At 54.6% G+C, this 19,822-nt stretch overlaps 7 protein-coding genes across 7 annotated transcripts; 4 read left to right on the forward strand and 3 right to left on the reverse strand.

Moving 5' to 3' along the window:
- Window positions 1-845: 845 nt before the first annotated feature.
- Window positions 846-3,012, forward strand: V2A60_005765 (myosin-binding striated muscle assembly central-domain-containing protein; the record flags this gene model as incomplete). The annotated part of the gene is made up of 2 exons (XM_083257072.1): window positions 846-1,595; window positions 1,651-3,012. The coding sequence occupies 2 exons, from the start codon at window positions 846-848 to the stop codon at window positions 3,010-3,012; spliced, it is 2,112 nt and encodes a 703-aa protein (XP_083113198.1).
- A 438-nt stretch (window positions 3,013-3,450) lies between these two features.
- Window positions 3,451-5,169, reverse strand: V2A60_005766 (tRNA (uracil(54)-C(5))-methyltransferase; the record flags this gene model as incomplete). Its single annotated transcript, XM_083257073.1, has 1 exon — window positions 3,451-5,169. The coding sequence occupies one exon, from the start codon at window positions 5,167-5,169 to the stop codon at window positions 3,451-3,453; it is 1,719 nt and encodes a 572-aa protein (XP_083113199.1).
- A 562-nt stretch (window positions 5,170-5,731) lies between these two features.
- On the reverse strand, window positions 5,732-6,682 carry V2A60_005767 (uncharacterized protein; the record flags this gene model as incomplete). The annotated part of the gene is made up of 3 exons (XM_083257074.1): window positions 5,732-5,910; window positions 5,970-6,129; window positions 6,179-6,682. The coding sequence occupies 3 exons, from the start codon at window positions 6,680-6,682 to the stop codon at window positions 5,732-5,734; spliced, it is 843 nt and encodes a 280-aa protein (XP_083113200.1).
- A 424-nt stretch (window positions 6,683-7,106) lies between these two features.
- On the forward strand, window positions 7,107-12,687 carry V2A60_005768 (WD40 repeat domain-containing protein; the record flags this gene model as incomplete). Its single annotated transcript, XM_083257075.1, has 2 exons — window positions 7,107-7,577; window positions 7,642-12,687. The coding sequence occupies 2 exons, from the start codon at window positions 7,107-7,109 to the stop codon at window positions 12,685-12,687; spliced, it is 5,517 nt and encodes a 1,838-aa protein (XP_083113201.1).
- Window positions 12,688-13,789: 1,102 nt separating this feature from the next.
- V2A60_005769 (MBL fold metallo-hydrolase) lies at window positions 13,790-14,824 on the reverse strand (the record flags this gene model as incomplete). Its single annotated transcript, XM_083257076.1, has 1 exon — window positions 13,790-14,824. The coding sequence occupies one exon, from the start codon at window positions 14,822-14,824 to the stop codon at window positions 13,790-13,792; it is 1,035 nt and encodes a 344-aa protein (XP_083113202.1).
- A 900-nt stretch (window positions 14,825-15,724) lies between these two features.
- V2A60_005770 (uncharacterized protein) lies at window positions 15,725-18,355 on the forward strand (the record flags this gene model as incomplete). The annotated part of the gene is made up of 4 exons (XM_083257077.1): window positions 15,725-16,234; window positions 16,298-16,501; window positions 17,107-17,236; window positions 17,937-18,355. 4 exons carry the CDS (start codon window positions 15,725-15,727, stop codon window positions 18,353-18,355), a joined length of 1,263 nt encoding a protein of 420 aa, XP_083113203.1.
- Window positions 18,356-19,348: 993 nt separating this feature from the next.
- Window positions 19,349-19,808, forward strand: V2A60_005771 (uncharacterized protein; the record flags this gene model as incomplete). Its single annotated transcript, XM_083257078.1, has 2 exons — window positions 19,349-19,557; window positions 19,619-19,808. The coding sequence occupies 2 exons, from the start codon at window positions 19,349-19,351 to the stop codon at window positions 19,806-19,808; spliced, it is 399 nt and encodes a 132-aa protein (XP_083113204.1).
- Between the last annotated feature and the right edge of the window lie 14 nt (window positions 19,809-19,822).

Genomic DNA, 19,822 nt, shown 5'->3' on the forward strand with positions numbered 1-19,822 from the left:
TGTGGAGGTCCTAAAATATTTTTCTATGGGCAATCGACCACACGAGCAAAATGTCGAAGCATTAATGCCGCTTCAGATTCGTCACCAATAGCAGGAACAGGACAAAAGGCTCGATTGCAAGCGCGTCTAATATCACACATTGACTAATCGTCTAGAGCAAAGTACCAGAGTCTGTTCCGTTTTGATCGGCTAGCCACTTTTCTCACCATTTCACTTTCTACTTACGGCGCCAAGTTACTTGGTACGGCCAGTTGAGACATGACGTCATAGGACTGTCCGGGAATCAATGGCCGCCATTATAACTTATTAATTGCACACTGGATTGCGGGCGCGTGTAAAATAGAGAGGTCCGGAGAAGTCAACAAAGTATACGGACACTGCCATGTTGGCTGTTGCACAAAGTCGAGGGTGCCTACTCCTCTTCCGTGCCCACCCACCCGACGAAATAGGTGGGTCTAGCCGACCACGTAGAGGGCTGAGTATCTTATGCACTTGATGTCGATGGAAAATGACTAAAATGATTATTGCTTAAAAAAGAACAAAAGTGTACTTATCCGTGTATATCGTAGTTTGGATGGACCTTTATTAGCGATGGCTCTTGCGCTAATCTCACTCAAGCAGCATGGAGCAGTGGGGCAGATGCCTAAGATAACGACAAGCTTACTCTTATCTTTCACCCCAATGGAGGGGCAGTCAAACTAATATTATTCCCCATTTCCCATTTTCCCAAACACCGTCATCAGACCTGCGCGTTTCAAACTTCCATCCCCCCCTTTTGTCGCTGATGACAGCTTGACCGGCGAAACTTGGATTCTTCATTCCCAGATTCCCCAGTCTCGCCCAGCATGGCCACCGCCGCGGAGACCATACAGGCCTCGGGCCCGCCGGCCTCTGTCCAGGACCAGACCCTCCTCGTCTTCGCCCGCCTCATGGAGGGTGGCCAGGAAGATGAGGAGACGTGCCGCGACCTCGATCTTCTCACAAAGATGCTCAATGACGACGCTGCCTTCCAGGAAGCCGACTCGACCCACAAGTCCATCTGCAGGGTCATCGACTCGGACTGCGTCGACACCATCCTCTGCTACCTCGACATGCGCCAACCCGACATGGTGCGCGGCCACGCCGTCCTCACCACCTCAGCCTACATGCGCGCTGCCGCCGACGACGCTTCCGACAAACTGCGTGCTTTTTTCCTCGACCGTGTCCAGCGCCGCACCTACGACGACTACATTGTCGCCTTTTGCGTCGCCGCCGCCACTTTTCCCATCGTGCCCGACTTGACCACGGAGATGTTCCTCAACGAGGGCTTCCTGAGCTCACTGGGGCCGCTGATGCGCAGAGAGTGGAAGAGCCGCAAGGTTGAAACGGCCTGTCTCGAGATGCTTAATGCCGCCTGCATGGACAGCAGATGTCGCGAGGCAATCCAAAAGTACTGCGTAGAGTGGCTTGAGGAGATTGTGGAGCAATACACGAAAGATATGGGAAGGAGATTAAGTGAAGAACCGAGTTTGCAAGGAGAAGAGGGATCCGTCTCAATGAGGCAGCATTCAGAGCAAGTCCAATATCTTGCAGCCGTCATTTTGGCCAAACTCCGGGTGAGCAACGAGCCCTTTGATACATGCCGCAGTTGACCGCTGACATGCATGCCAGGCTGTACCTAAGCCATCCGACCAGAACAAGTCCCGTGTCGAGTCCGCTGTCACGTCCTTGGAAGACCTTTCTGGCCTGTTTACCAAGATGATTCTCCGCGACGAGGACCATGGCAAGCAACACTCCATTGAAGGACTCGCATATGCCTCTCTGCAACCGAAGATCAAGGAAGCCATTGCCAGCGATTCGGCATTGCTCAAAAAACTCCTCCATACTCTCTCCAAGGCGCCTCCCCGTTCACCTACCACATACGGTGCCTTGAGCATCTTTCAAAACTTGACACGATATCGCCCGCTTTTCACCGAGGAAGAAAAGAAAATGTCGCAGCTGAAGGCCTATGCAAATGCCGAGGGCAAGATTCCAGGCATGGACCCGCTTGATGACGACGAGTATGTCGATAAGCGATGCGAGGCTGTCTTTGCGGCGGGCATAACTCCTGTGCTAGTGGCCCATGGCAAGCACGATTCCGCGGCAGCTCTGGGGATCATTGTCAACATCATTCTATCGCTCACTACTACCAAGTCTCTTCGCGGGCAGCTGGCCCAGCAAGGTGCAGTAAGGCTTCTTCTCGTTGCCTGGAGCAGTCTCAAGGAGGACCAACGTGAAGCCCGATGTGGTGCCGCACAGGCCCTTGCACGCATTCTTATCAGCATAAATCCTGCCCTCGTTTTTGGCGGAACGCGCGCGAACCCAATTGATGCGGCCATTGCGCCGCTCGTTTCCATCCTGCCGCCCGACCCAGCCTCTGACCGACGTGACCTGCTCCCGACCTTTGAGGCCCTCATGGCGCTCACGAACCTGGCGTCTATGGAAGGTATGACGATTGCGCAGCAAATAATACGCCACGCGTGGACGCACATCGAAGAGCAACTGCTGTCGTCTAACCGCCTCGTGACCAAGGCCGCCGTCGAGCTCGTTTGCAACCTGATGCAGTCGCCCGACGGCGTCAGGCTGTATGCAGACGGCAGCGTGCACGCCAACCAGCGGCTGAACATCCTGCTCGCGCTCGCCGATGCCGAGGACGAGGGGACTCGTAGCGCCGCTGGCGGCGCGCTCGCCTCGTTGACCGGCTTCGAGCACGTTGTGCGCGGTGTCGTCCACAGGAAGCGCGGCGTTCAGATCCTCCTCGGCATGTGCGTCGATGACAATGAGGACCTGCGCCACCGTGGCGCTGCAAGCATTCTCAACATGGTGTCGGCGGAAGGCACCATCGGCATTGAGGCACGCGACAAGATACGCGAGGAGGGTGGCGTCGACATTCTCAAGACTTGCTTGAAGAAGAGCAGGCGGCCGGAGGTGGTGCAGGCGGCTGTGCAGGCACTGAAGCCGCTGGTAGAGAGAGAAGTTGCAGAAGTGGATTGACGTGTTGACGTGTGGGAAGAAAATGCGGTTATGAATGCATCTGTGGGACGAATCGGAGAAAAAAATGCCGACTATGCGCACATGCGCATATGAAACGGATCAAAAGGGTTAATATTGTTTTAGGCGTTGGGAAGCTTTGCATCTAATGTAGCTACTTGCTCCATGTTTTAATGCATGAATTTTTCGCATCGGGATATCTAGTACGAACGACAGATGTTGTCCTGTTACTTGCTCTCGATCCTGACTTTTCGATGCACCCAGGTCCTGCGGCGAGGCCAGGATGCGTCCCTTTGATGGGAGCCATGCTCCTCGTCCTAGGACGCGGTCGACGTCGAAACGCTGGCAGAACAGCAGCAACAGCAGCCGGGATTATGTCCAAGAATAATAAATAACACATGAATGGGCTGTAACTTTTTTCTTTTCCATTCGCCAGGCCTTCTACTCCTCCACTCTATTCAAAATGGCAACGCCCTCCACGTGGCCCGTCTGCGGGAAGAAGTCGAATCCCACCAGGCTCTCGATGGCGTAGCGGCGACCCTCGCCCTCGCCGCGCACCAGGACGCCGACGTCCCTCGCCTGCGTGTGCACGTTGCAGCTGATGTAGAGCACGCGGCGGGGCCCGAACCGGCGCAGCTGGGCCAGGAAGCTGGCGTCGCAGCCCTTGCGCGGGGGGTCGAGCACGACGACCGTCTCGTCGGCGCCGTACGTGACCGACTTGAAGAGCTCGCCGGCGTCGGCGGCGATGAAGCGGCAGCGGTCCTCGCCGAGGCCGTTGAGGGCGGCGTTGCGGCGGGCGTACTCGATGGAGGCGCCGGCAATGTCGATGCCGACCGAGTGCTCGAAGACGGACGAGAGCGTGATGGTGAAGAGCCCGGACCCCGAGTAGGCGTCGATGAGGTACCGGATGGGCGGCCGCCCGTCGTCGGCCGGCGGGGGCAGGATGCGATCGCGGATGTACGAGGTGAAGACGGGGAGGATGGAGTTGTTGTTCTGGAAGAAGGAACCGGCGGGGTTCGTGAAGACGTAGTCGCCAATGTACTCGGTGGTGGTGGCCTTGGAGTCGGTCTCGCACGACTTGACGTCCACCGAGCCGGTCGCGTCGCACTCTGACCTGACGGTGTAAGGCGTAAGCTCAGCGCTGGCGGCGTCGCCGTCCTTGGGGTGGCGGGTGGTGTTTTCGCGGAGGAGCAGCGTCGCGCCGCGCTTGTAGTTTACGTACTCTTCCTGCATGCGCTTGCGCTCGCGCGTGTTGCCCAGCCGGACCGCCTCGGTGCCGATGGGGCAGTCCTCAATGTCCAGGACCTTGCGGCGGCCCTTTTGCATGAAGCCAATGTCCGGGCAGGCGGCAAAAGCCGCGCCGGGGGGGTTCTTGCCCCGCTTGCTGGGCCGGAACCCCGGCGGGCCGTCAAAGTGCGGCGTGAGCTTGGTGCGGTAGCCGTACTGGAGGGGGCTGCCGATGGTGTCGTGGACCGCGGGCACGAGGGCGCGGGGCAGGTTGGCAAAGTTGTCGTAGGCCTTGACGACGATGCCCCGCTTGCGCCGCAGCTGCTCGGCGTAGTCGAGCATCTGGAACTGGCAGCCGCCGCAGCGCGCAAAGTACCGGCACCGCACGCGGGCGTCGTCGCGCAGCGGCGAGGGCGCGACGACGGAGAGGAAGTCGGCGTGGGAGTGGCCCTCGCCGCGCACGTGGCGGATGACCTTGACGCGCGCCGTGTCGCCGGGGACGGTGAAGGGCACCACGTAGACCTGGTCGGACCCGGCGACCATGCCGAGGCCGTCGCCGGTCGAGGACAGCTCGTGGATCTCGACCTCCATCTCGGTAAAGGGCTCCGGCAGGTCAGCTTCCGAGGCGGGCGCAGCTGCCTCCTCCTCTTCGCCAGGACCGGCCGCCGCCTCACGACGGGCCTTGAGCAGCGCATCAATGTCACAACGGAGGACCTCCTCCGTCGAGCCCTCGGTGATGTTGCGCTCGCGCTTGGTCCGCTGCTGCTTGGACTTGCGGTTGTTGCCGCTGCGGTTCGCATTGTTGGGCCGTTTGGCAGGCCGGCTGTGAGAGGTACCGTTTGCTTCTGGGGCGCCGTTGGAGACTGCTGACACTGTGGAGGTTGCCCCCGCTGCAGCGGCGGCGGTAGCGACGGTAAGAGGCTCCGAGGACATGGCGTGGAAACGATGAGATGCCGTGGGTAGAAGTGATGCTCGATGAGTGCGAAGAAGAGGTAGTAGGCGCGAGAGGAGAGGCCGCATGGGCGGGTTGTGTCAGCGGTAAGGCAGTCAAAAAGGCTTATAATATCATGGGCGCTTGATGTGTCATATCATTCGAGATTGAAAAGAAAATTAATCATGTCTTACGAGGATGAAGGACTGGGTCAGAAATCTTAATAAAAAGTTCGACGTCCAGCATCAAAAAGTTGAAAGTGGAAATTTAGCTTCGGCCAATCAGGGCCAAGCGCAGGTTTGCACTGCTCAGCAGGGCCTGGCTGCCGCTGATTGGCTGGCGCGCTTTTCATGTCCTGCAATCGCCGCGCATCCAGATAATACTGGTATATTCGAGTAACGAGGGCATATTTCTCTCTACTCTCTCTTTTTTACAATCTTTCGCTATTTCTCTCTCTCTCTCTCTCTCTCCTTTCTTTATTTGTCTAAAGCAATCTCAGCTCACGAAAACCCCCGGCAAACCCTTCCGCTTCTTGCACTCATATGGAACACGTTCTTAGCCGCCTTAATAACACTTCACGCCCAGTTTCTGCCACATCTTTTTGCCCTGAAAGTGACACATAGCCGGCTTCTCGCCGTTGGGCTCCTTAGGCGTGATGCGCAGGACGCATTTGTGTTCCGTTTGGCCCAAAAACTCAGCCCTGTCCACCTTTGCGGTGAGCCTGACGGTGCACTCACGAGCGTCTTGACACATTGTGAACAAATACAATAGCAGCCCTGGCTTGAAACACCCTCGTGCGCACGGGCGTTGCGTTCCATGTCCCGCTTGACACCGTTGCAGTTGCTGCTCTCACCGGTGCTCCCCAGGACGGACACGGGCCGTGAGCGGTTCACGTCGAAATAGCTCTCGCTCCACTCGCGATTACTGCTGGCCGTGCCTTTCGGGTGAGCCGCTGGCCGGCGCTGCCCCAGCTTAGACGCCTCCGCGGATACCACAACTGATTCCTCTCACTGCCGTAGTCTTGCTGCTTTGCTCGGCACTGGAAAATGGCGCCTGGCTGACCACAACGGGCCGCTGTGCCCCGACATGGTCCGCGTCTTGACCAATATCGGCAAATTCGACGTGGATATGCGCCCGCTGTATGGCGTTGTTCTCACCCGTGCCGCTGCCTTCGGTGTGTGACTCCAGATTCACCCTGAAGAGTGCAAACGTCTCATCGGGGATTTTGGCTTCTGCCTTGTCCGTCTTGTCCCCGGCCATGACCCCTTCAGCCCACTGCAGCCGCTCCATGGAGAAAATATCAGACGAAAACACCACAGGTCCATCACCTGCGATAGTGTGCTCCGTGGTGGTGCACGCATCACCCCGCCGGTCTTCATCTATACGCGCGACCAGCCTGATCTTGCCACTATCCACCAGCTCATCAAATGTGATGGCCTCCGCAAGTCCGGCTTCTGTAATGGGGTCGCATACCGCCCAATTCCCGAACCAGTCATCGTCAATGGTGTTGTCCATGTCGTGTTGCCCTTCATTGCTGTCTGTTTAGGGTTTTGTGTCATCTTTCTGTGTCGTTTTTTGTTTTGCACCCATTTGTTTTTCAGCGTCTATGTGACCTGTTTGTCTGTGCTTCGTACATGACCGTATGACGAACCGTCTCTTTCTGCACGCATCAACGCAATGTACTCTCCAGGTACACGTGCCACACACCCATCTGCTTTGTTCCCTGTACCGCGCACGTTGTGCACTCGCGTATTTCGGTTGATTCAGCGGACCGGAAACATTTGCTGCTTGTTACAACGCGAATGCAGTGGTGCCTTGTATCTTCTTCTTCCAACTGCAGCCTGCTTCCTCTGATGTGGCCGAAGCACCACAACAGCTATAGCACGACGACAACGACAACGACGACGACGACGGCAACGACAACAACACTAACAGCACTATGGACCGACTCGATACGCTGACTGATTCTAGCGCGGGCGTGACCGTGACCCGCAGCAGTGATAAGATTATCGTAACGATGATGACCACGCGGTCATCGGATGCCGAAGATGATGACCAAGACACGCGTGATTTGTGGTTTATGGCTTACAACCGCCTTCGAGAAAAGTACACGGAGGAACTGGAAGAGTTTGAGTGGCAGGTGTACGATGCCTTTCGGCCCCAGCAGAGGAGGAACAGCTCAAATGCCCTTGACGGTTCCATCGTGCGAGGCTTGCACCATGTGGCGCCGAATACGCTGCTTGATGCAGTGCGCCACTGGATCTACGATGCAAGCGCTCAGGAAGACGACGGAGAAGAGGAGGAGGGGGCGCGCCGCGCTCTGTCGTCGACCTTGGCCATGTTGAGCAGAAACATGCAAGAGAGCCCGACTGCACACCTACCCTGGGTCGCAGCCAGTCTATGCATTCGGGTATGTAGATCATTCTGCATTGTCTTTCCATTTCCATTTACCCTCGTTCTCATTGTGGCCACAGAAACTGGCTGAGAAAACAAAGCCTGCTTTCAGAGCCCCGGGGCTCGCATATATTGTCGCGCGCATCGCCTTCTACAACCAGCTGTCGCGACTTGTGTTCAAGGCGCCAGGGGACAACAAAAGAGGCCCGAATCGCCTCCATGATTTCCTCATAAGATTGTACGCGGCCGTACTCGAGCAACTCATCGTCGTCATTGCCCTAGACGATGCGCAGCATAAACAGAAAACATTTGACCATCCGGGCGTGGGTGCCACAGTGCATTCGATTATCGCACTCGAGTTGTCCCTGGGGCTCGTGGCCGCAGACAAAACACTAGAAAAGAGCCTCGCCGAGCTTGTGCGTCTGCGAGCGCCGTCCCCGGCTATTACCGACAGGGATGATCATGACGCTTGCGAGGCAAGCCACGACACAATGACAGGCGAGCACTTGAAAATCCAGAAATTGCCATGCATGGTTTCCAAAGAGCCGCCGTCGCGCGAACACTTAAGAATCCAGAAATTGCTATGTATGGTTCCCAAAGAGCCGCCGTCGCCACTACCACCAGCGCCGCTGCCGCTTGATGGATGCCCGACTGTGTTCGAGAGCTTGCATCACTGGGCGCTGAAACAGGACGCATACCAGCGGTGGCGAAAAGCACGCAGCGCCGACCACGGCAATTCAGATGAACGCATTCTCTGGCTTCACGGCCCGGAGGGCTCAAGCACGACACTTCTGCTGCGCGCACTCGCTCAGGCGGAAATCGAGAACCCGGCTGCCGGATCGGAAGTTGACGGACCACGGTACAAAGTGGCAAGCGCCTCCTGGGATTGGTCTCGGAACGTCAACGGCACGTCTGTAGTTTCGGTCCTTCGCGATCTCGTATGGACGGTGCTCGCTGAACAACCGCCGCTGAAGAAGCACCTGGCCAAGGCGGTGAAGGCGACAGGCCGGCGCCCGCTACTCTCCGGCGGTAGTAGCAATGACTTGGAGGCGCAGTACGCCGCGCTAGGCACATCGTGTGACTTTTATGCCATGCTAGCGCTACTGTGTAGTATCGTTCGCGATGAGAGCTTTATACCGACTTGTTTTGTCATTGACTATAGGGACGATGTGCTGTGGGATGATGGCACTGGTAACTATGTTGACCACGACGAGTTTGATGGGGCCGAGTCGTGCAAAAAAGGCCGGAACGTTGGCGCAGCGCAGAAGCGGGCATGGACGCTATGTGACCTGGTTGCTCTCGTGCGCACAACATGTCGAGTCTCGAGCAATGTGGCTTGGATTGTAAGGTCTGTAGATCGGTCACCATCGTCATCGTCAATAGGTGGCTGCCACCTCCACTCGCCCGAGGAGCCGCTGCTCGGCGATATTATGCGCGTCTACATTCGAGCCTTGTTGCAAGGCCAAACCGGTCCGGCTTACACATCAGCGATACTTGATGAACTCGGGGGCAAACTCACCGAACGCGCGGGCGGCAATGTCGCCTGGGCCACACTAGCCGTTGATCTTGTCGGTCGAGCCCAGTTGCCGTGGAACGCAATCCACGTCCTGCAACGCCTGCCAAACAGCAGTACGGGCCTAGAGCCGCTCCTGGGCCACATCGTCCAATGTAATGTCAGCGAGAGCGGCACCGACAGCGACCGGGCACTCGTCAACGCCGCTTTGCACGCGGCCGCGCTCGCGTTCCAGCCTCTGACCGTCTCGGAACTGGCCGCGCTTGCGTTCCAGCCGCCGACGGTCGTCGAGCCGCTAGCCGGCGTGGATGCTGACGCTGCTACTATTCTCCTCCGTGTTCTCGCACGGCCGTTGCTCGAGCTCCGGAATGCACACGATGCAAGCGGGCATGCGCAAATCTATGTCTACTTTTCGAGCCGAGCAGTGCTGGCCGCTCAGCGCGCACGTCTCGCCAAGGCCACTGCATTGCCCGACCTGCACGCCGACATGGTCTGTCGCCACTTGATACAGCTCGAGCAGCATTACCGCGACACTGGCCGTGGGGGGCGGCTCTCGCCGTATATGAAGCTCGCGTGGCTGCGGCACCTGGACCTTGCAGGCATTGGGCGGACAGATGACGCGCCGGTGACGAACCAGCTGATGAACAAGGTCCGTAGTTTCGTCGCGCGGAACGCGAGTGCGTGGCTCCGCGACCTGGATGAGCTCAAAATCATCGCTATTGTCAGGCGTATGCTCCTAGACCTGATGCCGTCACCTCAACAGGCGGGGCGGCTGTCGCCGTTGCAGGCTACGGTCAAGGTCTTGTTCACGCGCATCTTGTATGCGCAGGAGGCGGCCATGTCCTTGGCCGAATACGATCGCTTCATGCAAGTAGCACGCAGTAATGAGTACGAGGATGATGGCGATTTGCCCGTACTTCCACAGGTTCTGCCGTTGTTGCTGCCGCGCTTGGACAGCTCGGCGACGGCGTTGATCGGCAAGCTGGAGGGCCACGACGACTGGGTCTGCGACGCGCTTTGGGCTTACGACAGCCGACTTATCATCTCCGTATCTGATGACAATACGCTGCAGTGCTGGGACCGGGCGTCATGCCGCATACAACACGTCAAACAGCATACAATACAGGAGCTCTGCAAGAAGCTTATCCTCTCGCCAGCGGATCTCAATTTGCTTGTTGTCTGCGGCATCAACAGCATGACCATCTTTGATCTCGCTAGCGGAGTTGCCTCCATAGAGCAAAAATCCCATGCCGATATGTTGGCGGAGTGGCGGCAGCGATCTGGGCTGGGCAAGCAACAGGACGAGGATGCTGCTGCCGAGGAGACGCTCAAGCCATTTTCCAGCATGTCATTCGCCGCAGATGGCTTTAATGACATCATCGCCACCTGTGGCACACGCGAGGTGGTCCTAGACATGCCGCGGTTGGACGTGAAAGAGGTCCTGTCCATCAAGCGGGGCTACGATAGCCTGCCCACGGACCTGGCACAGGCACTGGCCGAGGTCGAAGTATTATCTCGGTCCGACTGCCGGGATGTCGTCGTGGCTGAGGATGTGGAACTGGCTGCCGTCCTCCGTATCGACGGGGATCTGTTCATCTGCAGCACCAAGTTGGCGGAGGGGCAGCGCACGCCATATCGGGCGCAGGGCAAGTTCTTCGCCGTGCAGTATATCTTGGATAAGCGCGCCTTTTTGGCCTATGACAATAGCGACTGCGTGAAGATCCTTCTCGTTGACGGACAAGGAGAACAAGCAGAACAAGGAGGGGACCGAGAGCCCACGCAGCAGTCGCAGCAGCCGCTTCTTCGAGCGTACAAGGCTCCGCAGTCGTCTCAGGATGTGCTGTCGATTGCGCTCTCTGGTGACCGAGACGAAGTTGTCCTCATCTCCAAAAGTAGGAACACATGTGGAATTTACAAAGTCGTCGAGGCAGACGCCGATGCTGACGCCGACGCTCGCATCAATACCGCCCGTATCGACAATGCCCCTGATGACAGCAGCTCACGGCACGAACCATCACACACGTCGAGTCCGCTGATGATGACTATTTTCTCTCATGACGGCCTGCAAGTGGCCACGTGCAGCACAGAGGGTCGCGTCCAGCTCTGCCAGCTCCGGAACCTTCCCAACATGGCCACAGGCGAAAGCGAGCCCCCAGTCTCAGATGTGTCCGACTCCAAGTTGTGGCTTACATTGTCAGATAGCGCCGAATCTGAAATTAACTGGATCTGCTTTTCCAGTGACGACTCACAGCTACTGGCGTGTTACGACAACGGCGAGACGGTCGTGTGGGACACCGAGACTGGCGAGCGCGTCGCCGTCATGGGCAAGCACGGAAACTTGGCGATATTTGCCACTTTTTCGACCAATGACTCGCTTGTGGCCACCATCTCCCATAATGACGCCGTCCGCCTCTGGGATCTAAAGGCTTGCCGGGGTTTATATCGAGAGAGGGGTGGCTGTTTCGTGGAAGTGTCCGACGAGGGGGGGGCAAACGAGGACAGCAACTACGATAATGGAAGCGACAGCTCCCAGGCAAAGGTCAATAAGAACAACGACAATAATGACGTTAAGGACAACAACAACAACAACAACAACAACAACAACGATAACGAAGATGACGCAGATAACGACAATAAGGATAGTAATAACGACAATAACAACGATGGCGGCCGAACGACATCTAGAAAAGAGCAGCCCTTTGTTATCCTTAAAGGCGCGACCACAGACAAGATAGGACAGGTTGCCTTCTCACCTGACGGACTCTTCCTGGCCACTCCTGGCAGCCCCGGCCATATCTGGGACATATCGCCGGATCCCGCGTCCAGCATGGCCCTTCCCAGCCCAACATTGGAGCCTTGCGTGACCCTATCCTGGAAGGATGCCGCCACACATGAGCTAGAAAAGGATGAACAAGATGAAGAAGAAGGCCATGGCGTTACTAAACACGACGATGATGACGATGATGAAGACGTCAGCGATGCAAGCGATGTCAGCGATGCCAGCGACAGCCGGGAATGCAGCAGCTTCGTCTTCTCACCGGACAGCCGCTCTCTGTTTGGTTTCCGTAGCGATGGACGTCTTTTTGTCTGGCATCACACGTCAACCGCTTCCTCGTCGTCTTCGCCCTCATTCTCGAGCAGTGGCGGCTGGCAGCCGTGGGCCACTGTGCTCGCCCACGGCTTCGCGATCCCAGGCCAGGACAGTCTCTGGACGTATCAGCCCCGCCGACTCTCCATCTCGAAAGACGCCGACGGACATTACCTGCTACATACCGAGATTGGTGTCTGGGTGCTGCCGTCACGGCCCGCGGATGAGAAGATCGGCCTGCAGCCCTCGACCCGCCACCCTTGCAGCGTCGTCAAAAGCTCTACCCACGTGAGCATCCTCTGGCAAAACCGGCTGCTCACCAAGCTCCCCAGATTATACAATCCGGCTTACGTCTATTCCTTTCAGGGTTTTACGTGCGATGTCCGCGCCGTTGACGAATCCACGAGTAGTCTCCTCATCGGCACCAGCACTGGCCATGTTCTCTGCTTTCGATTTCGCGGCAAGACATTGACCGCCAAGACGACTGAGGCGGAAGATTCATTACCAGTTATCACGTTAGATTGAAGCTCAAGTATACCTATTATTAGACCTGAGGAGGTCGCCAGGATCACTTGGCTAGAAGTTAAAAGTACTTGGTAGTATTACATATATATATATATATATATAGTTAATTCTAGCTACTAGTATACAGTGGTTAGTAAGTACTCCAGACAACTACTACTTCTACTTAATTATAAGAATAAATAGTGGAATTTCCTGTCTTTAGTATATATTATATAAAATAACAACTTATGAATCTATGTGCTAAATTTCAGGCCGCAAAGGTTGTGGCGACTTGGCACATTCGCTGTCCCTGTTTTCATCGAGGTATGATGTTTCGCTACGGCTGGTGCCTACTACATTGAGACACTGCTGCGAATAATTCATCATTTACCTACTTTCGGGTCGGTGAGTGCTATCCTTTGCTGTGTCGTACATTACCTCTCCCATCCGCCATCTTCTGCAAGCTTCTTCGCGGCACTTGCCATTGAAGCAGTGGCTGCAAATGGCGCCACCCCAGGGCGAGAGATTGATTGCAGCCATAAGATTCCCAAGAGGAGCTACTTGTAGTTGGACATGGACTGCTCAAAACTCGTGTTCTATTACTGCGACCTTGGCCGTCTGCTCTTTTGGTGAACCTGGAGAATGACAGCATTGGTATTATCGACTGGAAAGTAGCAGATTTTGTACCAAAAGAGTGAATTAAGAACGAAGTTTCGGGTTTCAAGTGGGTTGAATTTTTCAGAACGACAAAATTAGAGGAAAGAGTGATGCTATATACGGATGAGCTCGGTCACACCGATGTAGCAGAAGCATTTAGACACTGGAAAATAACGCCATCTCATGGATTGCCTCTGTGAATAAAAGAGTAGACTAAAAGTATTTTAGGACCTCCGTATTAATGGTCTTTGCCTTGCGATATATGAGTCACTACATATATGTGCTTAATATAGACTGAATGTATTTACTGAGCCCTTATATGCTTGCATCAGAGGACTTGAGGAAGCTCTTTTCCGTATAAGCTGCCGCCCGACAGAGTTTCACCACAGTACTTGCTCCCACTCGGGTTATTATATCCGCATTGGGGGCAATTGACGGCATACGTTTGCTTTTGATGATCGTTCTGCTATTTATGCACCGCCAAGTCGTCCAAAAATTTCCATCTCCATTTCTTGGCCCAACCTTTCTGAACAAAGTCGTTTGCCGTTTGCGGAAAAAAATCGACAACATCCAAGAGAGACTTGTCGTGCGAAAAGACGACAAAGACGTCATCTCTAGCATCAGCGTCCTGCAAGAACTGGATGGTCTTGTCCGCCAGATCCGCGTCGTGGCTGACGCCGTTTCTAGCGGCTCGGTAGAAGGGACGCTGATCGTTGCTCGCGTTGGCATCCTCCGGCCCGAGCTCCAAAGTCGACGACCTGGCAGCGGCTGGCAGCGGGTGGGCCGGACTGGGCCTGAGTTGGCCGCCATGGATGCACCCATCCGCCGCCATCAGTATGAAGCTGTCTGGCGCAGACTGCACGCGCGCCAGTGCGGCGATGTGGCCTATGGTGTGGCCTGGCGCGTTCAAAAAGTAGAGAGATCCGTCTCCGAAGTAATCGATGGCGTCAAACTGTCCAACTTGAACTCTTGTTGCCGTTTCCGTCATAAAGTCAAGCTCTTCCAGCTCCCGGTTCTCAAAGTCGCTGGCGAGAACCATGCTTTCTTCGTTTTCTGGGTACCCGGGAAGGAAGTTTTCTTTGAAACCGGGACCGACGATCAGCTTCATGTCATGGTGGAAAAGGCTTGGATCTCCGATATGATCAATGTGCCAATGACTCCAAACCGCAGCATTCACGGTACTGGGAGACAGCCCGCCGTCTTTCAAGATTTGGTGTACATCCTTCTCAACAGTCAAAGACGACTCCCCACTGCGAAGAACGTTGGAGACAATGGGGGCGGCATTGAGGAAGTCTTTCCGCAGACCAAGGTCAAAGAGAATGGTGTAATTCTTTGATTCATGTTTAATGACGAACGAGAAGTTTGGTACCTCGAGAATGGGATGATTGGGGTGCGGGTTGGCGAATATCTTGTCTGCCTCAATGGTAACCTTGCTTGTAGAATTGATGATTGACACAGAGACGGTATTGGAGGACTCTGGGATTCTGAATTCATTAACCATAGCGACTGCTCGTCCTATTGCATCTTGGGTTGGCTGTAATGAAGTAAATGCAGGAGAAATGAGTTTCATGATGCTGGTTTGATATACAAAATGACCAGTGGGGTCCGTCGCCGCAATAGGAACGAGGTTGCAAACGTATCGTCGCGAATGGGGAGTAGCGTTCGCTAGTAGAAATAAAAGCATGATGCAGAACCATGTCAACGGCGATGCGATACAGTTCATGGCTTGAACTAATTGGCAGACAATCTATGGGGACAAATGAAGGACTTGGACCTGTGTGCCGGGAGGTACCTAAGAGCAACATCATAGTATACTTCCTTGAGCTATTTAAGAAAGATATATAATAAAAAAGAAAGAATACTTTATAAAATATTTTTTTTATTAGGAAAACTATTAACTAGAGTTTTCTTATTCTAGAATTATAATGTTAGACCTAGGAAAGTCGCCAGAATTGCCTAGCCAGAGGCTGGAAGTGACTAGTAGCGCGTCAATACCGACGAGCCTCTCTGACTATATCAATAGTCAACAGGATCGCGAGTCTACTGACCCTTCACTTTGCACAGTATGCAGCCAGAAATAACGAGTAGATGGTTGAATCTTGCAATCTAGTAGTAGTGGTAGTTCTCTTAAGTACTCGTTGATTATCACGTGCCGGCAGCCAGAATTGGCTGCACATATGCAGCAGGTTATCTCTGACCTCAATTTTTGCGCATGCATCACTACTATGCTGTCATCACGGGCATCCTCACGAGGAAAAACAGAGCTGTCAATTCACACATCGATTCCATAATCCCCACAGACGCTGCGCCATCATGTACATGGCCGTCGCAACCGATGATGCATAACCTAATACGGTTGCGGCGAGCACCCCCCATCACACGTCTATATACACCATCCAAGATGGCCCTCACGACCAATCGACCAGTCCTTCCCATCCTTTCCCCCGTCGCCACAATAGGCGATATCTCTGTTCGACTCGCGCCCGTCCTGTCCTCGGTCGCCGAGCCCAGGCGCTCCGCCATCGCCTGGGCCGGCGTCTTTGGCTCGTTTGCGCGAGGCGACCAGACCGACGCGAGCGACGTTGACCTGCTCGTCGGCCTCGTGCCCCGCGCGGCCGAGGACGACGTCTACTACGCGCGGGGCGACGTCCTCGCGCAGCTGGACGAAGCCATGGGCCGCACGGTCGACTGCTTCTTCCTGCGTCACGGGCAGCCGCTACCCTTTGTGCTCTGCCGCGCACTGCTGCACGCCAAGACGGTTCATGGCAGCGACGCGTGGCTCGCTGAGAATGGCGCGCGCGCCGAGGCGCTGTTTGTCGCCACCGTAGCCAAGGTGCGCACGCTCCTCGCCATGATGCAGAGGCTCCTCGACATGCTTGGCAGCAAAGCCGATGAAAACAATGCGACCGCGGTACGTAATGATGGATTCAACGTATGATATTTTTGCGCGTGTATAATCTAACGTGTAAAGCAGTGCCCGGAATCGGGGACGTTGAGGCCGCAGCTTGCAGATGGCTTATGCGAGCTCGTGCATTATATGTATACGAGGAGCGATGACCAAGAAGCAATGGACGCCTACTTTCATGGCGTCTACGACCGGCTCCTGCCGATTAAGAGGATTTGGGAGGAGTACTCCTATCGCGTGCCGCTGCGGATGAACACTGGAGAGGGCAGGGAAGTGCATGCTTTTCTAGTAACGGGGTTGCTAGCTTGCTATCGTGACCTTAGTCTCACGTATAAACCATTTCTAGAGGATATTATAAGAAATGAGCGTATGAATATACCAAGCTACTCTGGCAGTGCATTAGAGGACGGTCCAGGGTTGGGCTAAAAGCCAGACAAGCGGTCTAATTCTCCCTAAATCTAGCTCTTCCTCTTACATGGCACGAGTATAAGTGCTAGTATAGATTCTTTTGCCTTTAGCGGTAGCATGTAGCTATAGAATTTTTGGAAACTTGAGATCTTTATTTACATCCATAACCGCTGCTTAGTGTCTTTGTTAGTCGACGATGGTATCCTTCTGTGACGTCCTTGAAAGACATCGAAGGGGGCAGTTGAAAGCACACATGAGCGAGACAGCCCTATCAACTAGTTACAAATGCTGCTCTACTCATGTAGGTTGAGACAGGAAAATTGTCGGGAATGGGAACGGGAATAAGGGCATATAGCAAAAATGAAATATTGAAATTGGAATGGCTAGTTCCGAGTAGCAAATTGTCAATCGCTGTCCTGTCCTAGTCAGTGCACGATGCCAATAGCTAATGGATTCGGGATCAACATAAGATTGATCACCCGACCCCTCTTCGCACCCCAGGCTTCCGCATTTGGCCGGACGCCGGCGCCGGGACCCGCGCAGCTCCGGACAGCGCTGTGATGTTGTTGCGTATCGGCGGCGCCGAGGTAGATATCGTTGGTATATCTTGTATTTACTACTTTTCTCAATATACTGGAACAGGAAGACTCACTGAGCACAGCATGTCTAGCGCCTGCTCCCGGTAGTTTAAAGCGGTAGGTGGAACAGGTGGCTTTTCTACCAGTACAACAAAAGTACTCTTTAGAGTTTAAAGAATAACTTACAATCTTATGGTTCTTTTAACGTTCATGGTGGGTAATTGCAAGTAATTTTAAGGACAAATTTATTATGCTCTTGGTAGATATATAAGATTTAATATAAAAGAATAACCAGATCTATTCCGTGACACACACGCGGAAACTATTCCTTTGCCAACACAAAGGTTAACGCTGATGTAGAGGCACGGCTCAAGTCTGAGTGCTTAGCCGCTCGCGCAAGTTTCGGTACGTGGTACTCAGCGGCTACTTTCATTGTCATGTTCGTTTTTCTTTTTGTCTTTGTTGCAAGACCCAATGATTGAGTGGTGACCATTTTAATGGCAAGCGCCTTCTCTTGCCTCGGGACGACTATAAAATGCTGCCACCGCCTACCGTGAATTTCCGTTCTAAAACTGTGTGCAGCTTTTAGGCAATACTTGCTACAATGACAATCCTCTCAGATGCGCCATGCCTAGGACAAAGAGACAGCGTCAATACACTACTTGACACTCACCAAGTCGACGTGAACGAAGGTGGCCTGCAGGCACCACTAATCTGCGCAGCAAGCAACGGGGATGATGCTTTGGTCAAAGCGCTGCTTGCTGCTGATTCGATAGATGTCAACGCCACTGGCTCAGGAGGCCGCACCGCCCTTTCTCTAGCAGTTTCCGGAATGCATGTCGCCGTTGTGAGACTTCTGCTTGCACATGACAAGGTTGACAAGGACAAGAGGGACCTTCTGGGGCAGACGCCTCTCTTGGTCGCCGTCATGCTGCGAGCCCCGAGTGAGGAAGCAAGGGGGAAGCGCAGAACCATCATAGATGCACTGCTTGACACCGGAATGTGCAGCATCTATGCTGCCGACACGAACGGTAACACACCATTGAACCGAGCAAAAGCTGGCCGAGACCGGAAGCTTGCTTCGGATATGATGAAGAAGCCAGGCCCCAAACGTTTCGCGCGTCTACGAGACAAGGAATGAGGCATGCCAAAGCAGTGACGGGAACCGAGTAGCGGCAAGACGCCCCCGAGTGCTCAAGCCCGCAGGAAAATAGAATCGATGTGTGCTTTGGAAAGAGCAAAGTACATACAAATTGAATATACGCACAAAATGAATATACATCCCTTTCTTTCTGATCAGCAAAAGTTGCGCACTACTAAATACGATAGTGGCCAATTAAGCCCTCCAAGACATTCTGGCAAAACCTTCCATGCAGCAGGCTTTCCTTGTCAGATCAGGTGCCCAAAAGCCCAAGCCTCGTATGCCCATACTATCAATCGTAAATTGGCGCCAAGTCTCCCGGGAGGGACTTCTATACGTAAATTCTCCAGTCTGCTATTGAGGAGTCTGTGAATGACAAGGAGAAGATCCATGTGTTGCACGTTGGCTCGCTCAACCACGGGAACGGCTGCATCGGGTGTAGGTAGCCCTTTCAGTCAGTGGCTCTCCTCGAAACCGTGGGGGCTGAGCAAGGTTGGAATCCCGTATCTGAAAGACTATAGGCGTAGCTCAAAGGTCGGTGGTGAAGGAGAACATCTCCACCTCATCACTCTGGGCACGTTTCAAACGGCAAAGGCGAAATATGTGCACCCACACAGGCAGAAAGGCAACACTAACTGGAGGTGTTTGCCTCAGATCACGCCAGCTGCGAGCGACCAAAGAAGTGCAATGCAGCAAGCAGTTTACACGGAGACGGAGAGCAACTAGATACCGATGTTTACTTGATCAAAGAAGACTGAAGCAAAGCGTATCACGCCTCGTCAATGTTGACATGGGTGGGCAACCTCTGGACCAAAGACAGATCCCGGACCGCTCCTGATCGATAGTCGTTGAATCTCAAATCCAACCTTGTGTCTTCGCTTGATATCTTAGCGCTCGTCTTCCAAAAAAGACTCCTTCTGCTTTTCCTCGCGCCGGTAGTCGTATCCTTTTGGGCAGGTACTCTTGTCTGGCGTGCATCAAAACCGTCCAAAGATGATGCGCCTACCACGGGAAGCCCTTCTCCACATTGTCGCTTTGCTTCCCTCCGTCTCCGATGTGAACAGCCTGGCTCTCGTCAACAAGACGCTCCTTCGCAGTCTCGAGTCGACTTTATGCACATGGCCGTGTGAGCGGCCGCTCCTTGACGAAGCGTACATTGAGCCCTTGAGCGGGGAGGAGGCGCGGCCGAGCATGGCACTGGCGTTCGCTGCTGCGAACGGGGCGCATGGACATGTTGCGCATGGCGTTGGCGCACAAGACCAGGGGCGCGGCGGTGGCGCTGGTGCTGGCGGTGGTTAGGAACCACGCGAGAGCGGCCGCGGCTCTGCTCGCGGTGACGAGTCACAGCAGCGACGTCTTGGACTTTTGCGTCGAGTCCGCCACGCGCTTCGCCAAGGCGCCCGTTTTGAAGACTTTGCTCGAGGCGGAGGGCGTCGACCTCGTGCGTTATTAGTCGAGGAACGAGTC

This window comes from Cordyceps javanica, chromosome 3 (genome assembly GCF_051103115.1).
Source record: "Cordyceps javanica chromosome 3, complete sequence".
Taxonomy (NCBI): domain Eukaryota; kingdom Fungi; phylum Ascomycota; class Sordariomycetes; order Hypocreales; family Cordycipitaceae; genus Cordyceps; species Cordyceps javanica.